Raw genomic sequence first — 14,302 nt, forward strand, 5'->3', positions numbered from 1 at the left:
GCAGTAACTTTAGAGCTGGAGCCATTAGGCCATTAGCTTAGCTCAGCTTAGCTTAGCATAAAGGCTCGAAATTGGCGGGAACTGCTAGCCTGGCTTTGTCAAGAAAGTTCAGGAAAGATTTTTTGTGACTTGACACACTACAACTGAAATGCAACTAGCTACATTTCAATGGACGCCGGTGATATGAAGCTACAAACTGATGCCTGACAAAGCTATAAATCAAAGATGAGCTGGCTTAAACTTCTTTTAACGCTCCAGTGATGTGGTCATCCATCAACTGATCGCATGCGTTTGCGTCACCGGTTCATTTAATAATGTGATGAGATAACAGCGTCGTCAAAAGCTTGAGCTACACTCGAAGTCAATGTAGCTGGAAATGCCTGGCCGTTTTGTAATGCAACTCATAGTGTGTACAGAGCAGACAGTTGCCAGGAAACCTGTAACGACGTTCCGCAGAAACACTGGACTCTGTATGTGCTTGCCCGTAAATACAAGATGAAACATGTTAATTTGTGAGTTTCCGATGTCATGGCAGTTCACTTTTATTAAATTTGAACAGAGGGAGGCAGGCAAGCGGTTTCCTCCTATTTCCTGTCTTTATGCTAAGCTATGCTAATCACCACCTGGTTCCTGTTATGTATTCGACATAAACACATGATGGGAGGGGCATCGATCTTCTAAACTAGACAGAAAGTGCTTGAGCAACTATGTTCCAAAATTACTTGAACAGTAGTCATTGCACTAAAAGGAGGTAATCGTCTGCATATTGGACAATCTCTATTATGAAACGCTTTTCACCCATAATAAAATCCATGCAATCTTTAAATGCTCTAAATGGTGTTACTAAATGCATTTTTGTATGTTTCAGCTTTATACTCGTGTTATAAGATTATTTTTGTGTCACATATATGCGTATTGGTCTCTAACGATTAAAGAATTATATCATTCTTTAATCGTTAGAGACCAATATGACAAATATGTTTGCTAATGTCAATAACTCTTCCTGTGGGCAGCTAGAAGCGGAATTTGTTGTGTAAACAGATATGATCTAAATATGATCTGTTAAAAATACATTATCAGTAGAATGTGTTATTATGTTCCATTTATTGATGGGCGCCTCTTATTAATGCTAAAAATGAGCCAGAAAGATCTGAGGAGTCAGTGTCTGAATGTGAAATCTTCTCTGCTGCCTACATTACATCTGTCAGCGGCCTTTATGCAGACCATTGATACACATCATCTCTGCTGAACAAACACATGCAGATAAGACTAAACTAGATGCAGATCAGGAAACGGGACGACACATTTATGCAAAGGATCCCTTCCGAGCAGATAAGCAAGTGTAAATTCTGCAGACCTGATCTTGATGAGCATCTGGATAGCAGAAATGTAATTCTGTCCTTAAGGAAAATAAAAGCTGTTGCACCGCGGACATGATTTTATCGCACGATTCAGCAGAGACGTGTAGAGGAACAGGAAGAACACTGACATTGGAGTCATCTTTACAAAGACAAAAGATGACTGCATTAGATTCTAACATTAGTTTCAACAGCTTTAAAATGTGTCTTCCAAGCGTGACTACCTTTATATGTCACTTTCACTTTATATGCATTCGTCTGTCAAATGCCACACGTGTCTTTCTTTCTTAAAAGCATGTTGCTTGGGAACAAACTGGCAACTAGTCACGCTTACACTCCCTCCCTTCAGCATCAAAACTTGCTTCTCAGGTAAAGCAACTCTTGCAAAGAGGTTCATAATACAAACATAGCACCAGATGGTACGTTTTTATTGCCTACTCCTGTGGAGGTGTTGACCTCAGATGCAATGATAAGTATTTCACCTGTACATTTTTGTCTTTAACTGCTTCTCCTTCTTCTTCTTCTCCTTGCTGATGTTGACAGGCAACGGGTCTAAACAGGAATTTAATTTCTTTGTAATAAATGTAGGTTATGAGCAAATATTTGCCATTGAATTAGCACAAAATACACAACATTATGACTACAAACATGAAGAACGGCACAAGGTGTGGACCTGGCCTCCAAATTCACTAGATCCCACACTGAGCAAGTATCAGTGGGATGATCCACAGAGGCCCCTCCCTTCAAGCAATAGGACCCAAAGGCCCCCACTAACAACATCCTGTTGCTAGACACCACAAGACACCCACAGAAGACCCATGTCCATTCTCTGATGAGTCACAACTGTTTTGGAGACACGAGAGCCCGACACAATGTTTTAAAGGTTTTTATCATTGACTCACCCTTTGTGACATCAGCTGCACTAATATACTTAAATACTAACTCATTAGCTCTATTTTCCTCTCTACCAACTCCTGAAGGAATTAGTTGACCCTAACTGCGTCTGCCTGCTGTTTGGTGCTGCTGCTCAGGTGCTGATTAGAGACTCGAAGGAGACCCACGTTTAAAATTTACACATCGATGCACCTTTGAGGTTGGCATCTTAAAATGCTTACTGTTATTTCTGCACAGAATCCTTTCATGCTTTTTTACACAGACTGTGCATCCTCGCTACCATCTTTGGGAGGGTAGTGGTGACGGGTGGATGCCTCAGTCCTTAAATTGCTTCTCTGTTGCTTTCATGTTGTAACTGGACACATGGGATGTCTCCGATCTCCAGAGACCATCTGTGTGTGTGTGTTTTCACAGCAGATGGACTGCCACACCTCTCTCTCTGAATGCAGTCCATTCACAGGTCTGATCTAAAACCTGCCCCTTTGAAGGAAAGTCAGGATCCGATAACTGCCACCGCTGCCAGAGCTACTTCTGCAGTTAGAGGACTCACTGAGATGCACAAAGCTTGAACGCTCCCGGCAGACTCTGACACACTCTCCATCTGTATGCAAATTAGCTCTTACACATATTGGAAGGAGGTGTGTTTTTTAACCTCTGTCTGTAACAATACATCTACTGTAATCTTCATACACTGAAGTTTGCTACTTGACTGTTTGGCAGATCCAGTGGTGCAAATGAGGACTAAATGTTTTACTGAGGATAAATTTGTGGTCACAGTAGTTCCATTGGATGAATTTGAACTCTTTTTTTTCTGATATTGGCATGGCTGTTTTTCTAAGAAGCAAAATAAATGTAATTACTTTTTAACCCAACAAGTGTTCCAAACTTCGGGTTTATGCTGCTGCCCACACTATAACAAAAACTGCAATGTAGATTAGTAGATTTGTAGGCCAGCTACATTGTCAACAAGTTGCCATTGAGGTCTTGCCATAAGCTGCTTGTTGATTCTGTTGATCAGACATTTAAAAGTTATATGATGTGTCACTGAATGAGAAAATGCCAAAAAAAAAGCTGAAGGCAGCTGAACTGATATGTAGCGTAGTTCATTCATTCATTTTCTGTTACCACTTGTCCTCTGGAGGGTCAGGGGCGGGAGGCAAGAGGTGGTGTGCACCCTGGACAGGTCTCCAGTCTATTGCAGGGCTAACACAGAGAGACAGACAACCATTCACACTCACACCTACAGTACATGACGATGTAGAATCACCAATTAACCTAACCAGCATGTCTTTGGACAGTGGGAGGAAGCCAGAGTACCCAGAGAGAGCCCACGCAGACACAGGGAGAACATGCAAAGTCCTCACAGATAGGTTCTGGATTCAAACCCAGAACCTTCTTGCTGTGAGGCATCGGTGCCAACCACCACACCACTGTGCCGCCCAGCGTCGGGAGTTCTCCATCGAAAATGAATTGTTGCTTGTTGCGAAAAAGTCTGAATGCAGCATAAGGTGGGAAAAAAAAGAGCTCGTTAGAGAGACATTTGATAAAGTTAGGAAACCATCTTTATCGTGTTTTCAGTAACAACCCCCTGGCTGAGCTCCAGGGTTAATAGATAATTTTTTGACCCATCCATCCACCCCAACCTCCTCCCTGTTGGACTTCATGGCACTACAATAACATCACATGCTCTTCTCCTTTGCTCCTGAAGGACAAAGGCAAAAAAAACTTGAACATAAATTGCTTTTGGCCATTTTTGCTTAAAAGATTAAGTTTTGTTGCATATGTCAGTGAGTCACGACAGTTTATCCAAAGAGTAATGTTCAGTCTTTCACAATAAATAATCAAAGATTAGTTGAGAAATGTAGTAGAGTGGGTTTGTTCTCCCACTCTTATCCTTTGTTAATCTCACAACTTCACATTTATCCTAAAAAAAAAAAAAATTTGCAATTAGAGCTGAACCTCCTGATCAGATAATCCACATCCTGTTATCTCTTTTCTTCTTTTTTTCTCTACCAAACCTACACTTGAAATCAATGCAAGATGTGCTTGCTCCTCTTTCCCTCCGCTCTCAAGCAGTTAGGTCATAACCTTGGATTAACGTGGCCTAGTGCTCTGAGGAAGAGCAGAGGATCCAGAGGATAAACAGCCATAGATAGGAACCAGGTAAATACCCACAACCGGTTTCTGTTCTAAAAGGCTAATATCATGCAGGCCATAAAAGTGCTGCCGCTCTTTTTTTTTTTTTTTTGCAGGCTTTGTGCAGTGTTATCAGTGAGGTAAATTTACGAGGCATGCTGGGATGGACAGGAGGCTATCCTCACATGTGGAAGGAGTCAAGTGTTATCTGCAATGTTAATGCTGACAGGAAAGAAATCTGAACAACATGCCACATATTAGCTTTAACTGAATCTTTTCACCAGTGATTTATAATACATCCGGCAGCATTCAGGTAATCTGAGCATCAAGGTTATAGCAGAGAGGAGGAAGAAAAAGAGACAATAATTCAGGTTCAAAGGGGATTAAGGATGCAGCTTTTTTGTCCTCAGAATCATTCAAACGTTGAGTATTTAGAGCTGCAGGCACATCACAGACAAATACTCTGAATAAAAGAGACTTCTGAGCCATTCATTTGATTGCCAAGGGTGTCATTTACTTAAAGGTTAAGTGAGGACTGCCAAGTATGAACAGGAAAAGCAAGAAAAGTTGAAGTTGAAGGTGAAGTGCCATCAGCTTGCCCAACTGGTTGACATTGTAACAGTTGTTTTTCAGTTGTAAACCATACTCAGAAATGTGTGTGTGTGTGTGTGTGTGTGTTTAGGCCGGAGTCGATCGTTTCCCTTTTCACCCAGTGTCACTAAAGTGCCCTGAACCGTGTTTTTCCAGTTCGTTTGGAAATGTCTGTCACTTTTTTCCTCTCCCCTGAACGGTAACACGTCCCACAGACCAGCATGTACTGTATGAAATATGAGAGCGCATGAGGAAACATAAATGCATGCAGTACCTCCAGCAGGGCAGAACATAAGGGTGTAGTAGAGGTGCATCTCAGTGTCAGTGGTGACTATGCACGTCTTCTTTGATCGCAGCAGAAATGCCCTTTCCACACACTTAATAGCTCGGTCAACCATAGGAAAGTAAAAATGTCAGTTTGTTTTTTGTTTTTTGTTTTTTGTTTTACCACAAATTTAGTTAAATTAAATTAATTCTAAGTGAAATAAAGCCTGTGGTGTCTAGCAGATGTGGCCTTCAAATAAATCTCTTAAGTTGGTATTTTTGATACACATAGTCAAGTTTAAAATCTGTTGTTCAGGTCACAAATGTGGCGCTACCGTAGCTAGCCTCTTTTGTGGTCTGGGACAGCACAGTACCTCTTACATGCCTTGCTCAAGGGCACTCGTACAATAATTTCCCCATCCATGACACACTGCTGAGTCTGCTTTTGATTAGGGACTATTGGGTCATTTTAACGGTTGTTAAAAAAAAACTTAACTGTGGGATTGTAGTTAAAATAAATGAATAAGAGAAATGTATCTGAAACGGATGGTTCCCATGGAAACTACTGAGAAACCCACTGCTGCTAGACAACGAAAATTGAGAAAGATTTTTTAGAAATGAATTTTTGTCAGAAGGCTTGGTTGTGTGCTCCAAAAGAAAATGTTTTACTTAATGTTGCACAGCTCATTGCTTTTGCTAACTCGTCAGTCAGGCTTGGGTGTTTCCTCTGGCAAGTAAGTGACACAAATCACTTGACAATGTCCTCACTGATGTTTATTTACAAAAGTTTTACTGTAGTTTCTAAAAACGAATGACAAAGCATGTTTTCCTCTTTTTTGCATTTTATAAAACCTGTCAGTAGGTGGTAGCATGTTAGCTAACTGTGCAGGTGTTTTGTTTTTACCTGGCTAAAGGTAGCTAAAGATGGCTAGAGCTAATCAGCTAACTAGAGAAGCTAGCTAATCAGTGATGTCGAGCTAAGCTAACCAATGTTCAGGGTTGTTTCCATGGTCAGCAGGCATGAAAGATGGCACCTAGCAGCTAACTTTTTAGCCAACAGACATTTTAGTCTCTCAGCAGCTGCAAAAAATAATATATTAAAGCCTGAAGAGCTAATTATTAATCTGGGTACATCATATTGTTGGTATTTTTGACCCATTACTACATCATTCGTTTTCCTACCTACAGAGTTGCTCGCGCCATTAGGTGAGTTTACATCTTACTTTTAGTTCCTGTAACAAAGCTTATGACCGTTATAGGTCTTTGTTTTAGTGTCCTTGTTTAGGTTTTCTGATACTGTTCGTTTTCCATGCTATTATTAGAGAAGCTGAAATAATAAACATAAAAACCCCAAATAAGTGAGTGCGTAGCATCAGGTTTTCAGTTTTTTACTTATATACTGATTCCAAATTAAACTCATCCATGTGCTTGGTGTTCAAGAGGTAACATTAGCTGTAATGCCTGAGGACAAACCGCTGCTAGGCAACTGTTGGCGTCTAAAAGCCACCAAGGCTAAGAGATTAGCAAGCTAACGAGCAGGTAACTTAATGCCTGGGAAATAGGTAATGCAAAGCTGTAATGAAACATTAAAGACATTGGGGAAAATTAAAATTTTCATATGATCTTTTCTTCTTGTGAACACAATGACCCGATTTGACGGTAGCAATTTTCAGCTTTGACTGCTTTCACTTGGAGGTTCTGCACTTGATAACGGCCTCTCTAAAGCTGGAGTGTTGTAATTATTGCTGCCAGTTAAAGGACACCAAAGCTCAAGAGAAAGGGTGGTGGCCAGGAGACAAGTTTCGGTCAATGATGCTGAACTCTAGAGGTCACAAACAGAGGTCGTTAATTATTCAAAGCCCCTTTTAAAAGACATATGTGTTTGCATTAATCCACAAGGGAAATAAACAGCACTGTTTATATCTGGTCCAGGTTGACCGGCCTCCATAATATTCCTCCGAGAAGAAGCATCTGAAAAAATAAAACCCACTATATATTCTGAATTTATCAAAGAAATATGGTGAAGCTGTTGAGCGCAATTAAAAAAAAAACTGAAGACATCAGCAAATGTGCATTGTCTGAGTAGCCTGCGCTGTGAGGTAGTCATTAGAGCTTGATGAAACGCAGCATATCTCAACCTTGACCCACGCTGCCTCCATCAGCCCCACCCCCTCCCTCCCAAACGCCACCAGACACACACAGAGAGTCCCCAAAAGATGCTTAAAGATAAAAGAGAATCGACCCGTCAGCCGTATGTACAGAGACTGGAGATCTGAAAGGAGAAAAGCCATGAAAAATGGATGAGAGAAGAAATTCACTTCACCCCCCCACGCCGCACCCCGGAGGCTGGCAAACCCCCCACAGCGCTCCCACTCATAATCCTTTCTCCTCCTGCACACACTCCTCTCTCTCTCTGTGCCTCACACACATGCATGCAGTGTATGCAAACAGGAAGACAAGGTAGGCACACACCGCCTGAGGCCCTCTGGTAGGTGTTAGGATTCAGATACATCAGTTTGGTGATAATATTTCATGGCATTATGGATGTTACCCCGATAAAGCAGGGCTCTGTAAAGAATCCCAGAAATATAAAATTAGTTGACATATTTTCTTGATTTTTAATAAAAAGAATCTTATTAAAAGGTGAAATGTATTCAGCTTCCTCTGGTGGATCACTCAGGCTTAAGGAGACGCTTAACAAATTACATTAGTCACGCTTTCAATGGAGAGGCTCCTATTAGTGGAGCTTTAAAGTCTAAATGCTTTTTAACAGAGAGAGACATTTCCACCTTGGTATGAAAACAGTTACGGGAACTGAAGTGCTGCATGTTACTATAGGAATGAAAATATTTTTAACAAGTGGATTTAAAACCAGGTCTCTTATTCTGTGAGGATGTACTTCACTCCCTTGAGCTAAACGTTAGAGCCAACAGGCTAAAGTGCTCACAACAGCAAGGTAAACATGCAGATCATGCTTTGAGGGTGTCAGCAACAAACACTGAGTACACTAAGACTAACGGTATTATCATTGCTTTTATGGGTATTTAGTGAGTGAACAAATACTCCGATCAGTCACAACATTATGACCACTGACAGGAGAAGTGAATAACATTGACCATCTTGTGACAATTCAATGTTCTGCTGGGAAACTTTTGGACCTGGCATTCATGTGGATGTTACTTAGACATGTAGCACCCACCTAGACCAGAGCAGGTACCCCCACCCCATAGCAATGACACTCCTTGATGGCAGCAGCCATCCCAAGCAGGATCCAGCCTGACACAGGCACACAGAAAACCAGACATATTTCAGTCTGGACCGACGGTAGTGTCTTCACCAATGACCGAAACCCATGTGTGTCAGGATATACACTCACACACATATACTCCAACACATTGTTCCTTCACAGCCCAAGGCCCTCCACTGAGCGTGATCCAACTTAAGGCACTCATACGCACTTGTGACAGCGTGTGAAATGTTCCAGTCAAAGCGTCTGCAGCGGCTCGGGATATCGGCAGCCTCCTTCAAGGCCTATCTGACGAGCTGGCAGTCGCCTGATGAGAGGGAGACGGTGACATGGACGGAGGAGGGGTGGTGGTGGTGGTGGTTTAGGGGGGTTAAGGCCTCTGTCACATAGGCTTTGAGTGGCAGCTTGTCTCTCTTGTTGGCCTTGTCACACAGGGAATGTGGCCCCCGGTAGCCTTTTGAATTACTATCAGAGAGGCTGGCAGGGAGAGAGGTTTAAGAAAAACTGCTACCATAGCTTTTGGAAGTACAATATTAGGCTGATAAGAAATACATTAGTCATATTAGTTAATGATACTTGCACCAAAACTTAAAACACACATTATTTATACAATTTACATGATTATACTGGTGAGAAAAATAATAAAAATGCATGTTTCTGCTTTTCCATTACAATGACAGGGAATGACCAAATTACCCTCATGCTAGGATGCATTTCCCCACAAATGGTTTAACTCTGAGGGTGTTTTTGTCTTCATCTTAAGAGAAAAAAGGAAATCCATCATCAGTTTTTCTGCTAAACAAAGAAAGAAAGCTTTTAAAAACACTGGTCACCTACCAGCCGCCTGTCAGCAGAGACGACAACACATCGCCTGACTTCGCTGCAAGGCAATGCAAATATCCCCTATAACTAAGGCAAGCATGCGTGCCTGTGCAAATGCTCACATCTGCTTCAGGCCTGTGTGCAGCCTGCATTAATGGGTTAAAGGAAGAAATGCTGCAGCATGTTGCTGTCACTTTTTATGTATTCAGTGCACACAGATAAGACGACCATTTAATCCATCCCAAGGTGGTAAAAGGGAGACTGCTGCACAAAGATCCTTTACAACAAATGATGAGGATATGAGCTCCTTGCACGTTTTAATGTCCCAACTGCTGAGCGTGTCACAGACAGAAGAGGGCGCTCTAAACTGCTGCAAGGTGTTGGTGTGAAAAGTGCACCAGAGCCAGAGCGTTTTAGAGGCAGTTTTACTTATAATGCTCTTTAATGCTACAGAAACAGATTTCACTTTCTTCCTCCAAAAAAAATAAATAGTAAATAGTTTAATTAAAAGAAGCATTTTTTAAAAGTATTAAAACATAAATGTGAATCCGAGCTCTAATTTATTGTTGATTTATTGTTGTAAATCAACCCAGATTGACTCCACTGTGAGAGTTCAATTAGATTTAAATGTTTATTTTTTTGTTGTTGTTGTTGTTTTTTAATGACTTGTCCGCAAGAAGAAAGAAAGCATGCGTCCATATTGGTCTAATTAAGACCGCAATTAATTGCAGTTTAACAACAAGAACAACGACAACAAAAAGACTCCAGGCCCTGCTCATTAGAATGTCTTTGTGGCTGCGTTTAATTAAAGTCGACCCTTCTGCTTTTGTTTGTGCGCTGTAATGCGGTTTGTCTCATAGAAAGCCAGTATAATTCAAGTTTTGGGAGGAGGAGGAGGAGGATGAGGAGGGTTGAAAGAGAGGGAGAGGAGGAGGAGGAGGAGGAGGAGGTGGCGGCGGCGGTGGTGGTGGTGGGGGGGTTATTATACTACTGTCCGCCCCTTTAATCCGGTTGGCTCAGAGACTGCCCGCAGGCCAATTTGTAAGTGGTTTGCGGAGCTGCCAATCAAAGCAGACATCCTCTCCTCAGGCTGTGGCTACGGAACATCTCAGTTGCTGTGTGGAGAGATTTGACGGAGGGACACTCCTGTACGTGGACCATCACTGCGCTTCTTTCGCATGTACAATAATGCCTCGGTAAAAAAATCCGGACCGGCGGAGGCAACGCGCGTGTGAATATTTTGGGTCTTTTTTTTTTTTTTTTTTTTTTTGCATGTCCGGAGAGGAGGAACGGCTCGCCGGCTCCGCGGCTGTTTGTCTTTCCTTACCGTTTCTCCCCCCCATGTCACTCTAATTAATCGGAGGCATGTGGAATCGCACCAGGATTAGGAATCTCTTCCCAATAGTGTGCCTGCTGTTGACGTTATGGACGGAGGTAAGAGGGGCTTCTCCTTTTGAATATCAATAATATTTCGTTGCGCAGCGCACACATGCGTAAAAAAATGAGCGATATTAAAAGTTGGTGGGCGTGGGCGCGTGTATTTTTTTGCGCTCGGGCATTGAATATTAGCAGCACATTAATCAATTACGTAGCCCTCAGTTGTGGAGCATGTGATCGTGTCACCATGACAAGACTGAAGGAATTGATACAAGGCTACGATCCATTTTGATTAAATGCTGAGCCATTTATTATTATTATCATTATTATTATTATTATTTAGGCCTGATCCAAACAAGTTGGAAGTTGCGTTGCATCAATTGGCTGCTGCAGCGCTTCATTTGTAACCCGATTGTTTCGTGCAAAGCGTTCACGTGCTCCATTCGCCGTGAACTTATTTTGGCACATCCAACCAATCTGCTGATAACTGCTTTTTTAAAAAAAAAATAAATAAATAAATAAAAATAAATTATCAATTCAATCAAAGAGCCTCGCGGTGCAGTGTGTTTACGCGCGGCTGCGTGTTTTTAATTTGGGTCTTTTTTTGAACGTGTTGTCTCTAGGTGTCCCAGTCAACCGGCTATTTCGAGCTGCAGCTGATCTCCGTGGAGAATGTAAACGGCGAGTTGGCGGACGGGGAGTGCTGCGACGGCTCCAGGAACTCCCAGAACCTGAGCTGCGTTCAAGACGAGTGCGACACTTACTTCAAAGTGTGCCTGAAGGAGTACCAGACGGAGGTGGTCACCAAAGGGGTCTGCACTTTCGGAGCTGGATCTACGCAAGTTCTCGGTGGAAATAAGTTTTCTTTTAAGAGCGCCAAGAATAACAAGATTTTGATCCCCTTCCAGTTTGCGTGGCCGGTGAGTGATTACTACTATTATTAATATTATTTATTTACCTCCAATTAAACCGTCTTAATCGGAGCATCACATTGAACCGAGTTGCGAATGTGCGCAATTTGGTGCGCACTCTCAGGTGTCTTGCACACAGAAATGCAAGGCAGCACTCCCTGAAACCATTAATGAATGGTTATGAGCCACTCTCTCATTCTCCATACATACTGTACTTAAATAACACAAGCTCAAGATGCTGTCATCAAATATCAACAGTCTCAAAGCCCATCCAGACTAGTACACCTTCTAGAAGGTGGCATATTCTTACATTTGAGAATCTACAACCATGGGAACGACCTAAATCGTTATTAAAATAGTTGCAGATGAACTTTCTTTTGGGGGACTTGTCTTCCTGAAGAGAAAGCTCCTCTGTCAAAGTCAAAGAACCTGTAGAAAAGTTGCAGTTTAACCAAAATATTTCCATCTTTTTAGATCACGCCAGTGCCAAATTTATACCAGAGGTCCTTAAGGATTCAGGTTAAGGTCTTGGGTCACGTGTATCTTTGCAGACGCCCTCGTTAAGTGGGGGTGCTTAGCAGCATCCTGTCCTTTTAGGAGAACTGACACACATGAGGGCTAAATGATCACATGCTTCACGAGGATCCAGTTGCAGCTTCAGTGTTTCATCGTGTCATCTGGGTCATCTTTTAAAATTGCCCTGATATATGAGGATTGGCTTTGTTCCAGTCCACCAGCTTGCACCTGCCAAGCCCGGTGATGGGATGATTAGACCAGGGAAATGCTTTGATATGTAGATAATGGAGGGGGGGATTTGTTACTTCTCGTACGGAGAAACGGTTTAGACGAAGCGTTTCACTTCAGCGTTTTGCTGATTCATGAAGGTGATTAATGGCAGATTCATTCATACTGATATGAAGACTGGTATAATACAGTCCCATCCACCTTTTGATAGGAATAGGAGCAATTTTGAGAAGCCTACGTCCCGTTCACAGGTGTATACTAGTGGGGTTCATCCCGGTTTTAGGTGTTGGATTGATGTTTGAAGTAATTCTCCCCTATAATGATGAATGAACTTCAAGATGCCGTGAGTCGAGCTCAAATATGTGTTTCAGCCTCCGGGCAGTGGTTCAGAGCGTACTCCTGGCTGGTTTTGACACCTCTCTTCTCCCCCCACCCCTCCCCTTCAGCACCCCACAGCCTCCTCTACTGCTGTGGGTGCCAGGTGGCCCCAGGCGGCCTCTCCAGGGCAATTAAGCTTGTCTGACTGCAGATGAGTGATAGCTGTTGAATTAGGCGCACAAATAAGGCAAAAAAAAAACTTCCACCTATAGGTTTTGATTGAAATCTTGTCCTATTTCCTGTTGGATCAAGCTTTAATGCACCTTTATGAACATTTATAAAAATTAAATCCCTGTTTTTATTCAGATTTTTAATGTAAAGTTTGTGGCTGTAATGGACTGAGAGAACTGTACACATCAATATATGAGTATTGCATGCTGAACTGCAGCTTAAACCATTTGTCAAAGGACAGAAAAAGCAATATAGACAATTTTAATAAGTCCTTTTAAAAGAACATTCCCAAGAATTTTTTGTTGTAGGGGTTGCAGCTTTTCTTGGTCATGTGTGATAGTGAAGTGAATATCTCTTAGAAGAAGAGACCTGAATTCACGTTGAGTTTGATTTTTTTTTTGCCGTTTCTTTGACTATATTTGATGTTTTAAGTCTCACTTTATCAGTCTTGTGAAAAAACTAATTGACACAGTATAAGAAATATTCATTTTTAACCATTTAATGTGAATATCTGAATGTTTTCTTTGTTGTCTATGATAGCAATTTGAATTTCTTTGTGTATTCAGACATTTGAAGAGCTCACTGTGTGATCATAGGATCTTTAACTTCAAAATAAACTATATTTTGATTAATAATAAAGAAAAACTTTGGCTACTTTTGGGGAAATTAAACAGTAAAAGGTGCTAAAATTTAAGTTTAAAAGATGTGCTCCCATAAATAACGACCAGATTTTACTGCTGCTGCTGTCTTCAAAGTATATGTTTATGTAGCCCTTTGTGTATAAGACATCACATGTTCGATTCAGCTATTGTCTCTGTGTATTTAACGATTTCATGGTTTCCTGCAGCTCTATGCAGCAGACACGTTTCACCTTTAGTGAATTAAGCCTCAGGGGAAAATATCAAAGGTGTGATTTCATGCAGTAAAGACCATATGTATTTATTTATTTTTTCTTTAGAGTGGGGCTTTTGTTCAGGCCATCAGGTGGTTTAACACCTGAGCCAGGCGTTTCTCTGAGGCCAACCCCGGATTTGTCTGGTTTAAAAGAATATGAACTCTCTTGTATGAGTCCTTGACAGACACCTCGGAGCGGAGGTGAAGAGGGCTATTCTGGTGTGTTGTTCTTCTGCTAAGTGCCCCAGCTGATAACGGTACACTATTCCAGTGGCAGATGTCACAACAAGCCTGCGGGGTCACTGGCTGTGGCGTTGTTGCTCTCCTCAGTGAAGAAACAAAGATGTAGTGTACTATTGGCTGTGTCATTTGGCCAGCTGCCCATGTCGAGCCCCATGGAAACCAGTCAGGGTTAGACTCCCCAGACATCACTGAACCAGACTCCACTAGCAGAAAATGAAACCGTGCCGGAATATGTTTACTTCATCTTCCAATTTCTTGCTTTAATGATGTGG

General features: G+C 41.8%; 1 protein-coding gene across 2 annotated transcripts in view; it reads left to right on the forward strand.

Annotated features, from left to right (window-relative positions):
• Positions 1–10,566: 10,566 nt before the first annotated feature.
• Positions 10,567–14,302, forward strand: part of jag2b (jagged canonical Notch ligand 2b) — a 41,849-nt gene continuing 38,113 nt past the window's right edge. For both annotated transcript variants that reach the window (XM_084560762.1, XM_084560763.1), the window contains exons 1-2: positions 10,567–10,746; positions 11,313–11,609. In XM_084560762.1, the coding sequence (XP_084416888.1) occupies positions 10,678–10,746; positions 11,313–11,609 (366 nt within the window). In that variant the 5' untranslated portion in view covers positions 10,567–10,677. The remainder of the gene's footprint in view (positions 10,747–11,312; positions 11,610–14,302) is intronic.

Source organism: Chelon labrosus, assembly GCF_963514085.1.
Source record: "Chelon labrosus genome assembly, chromosome: 14".
Lineage (NCBI taxonomy): Eukaryota > Metazoa > Chordata > Actinopteri > Mugiliformes > Mugilidae > Chelon > Chelon labrosus.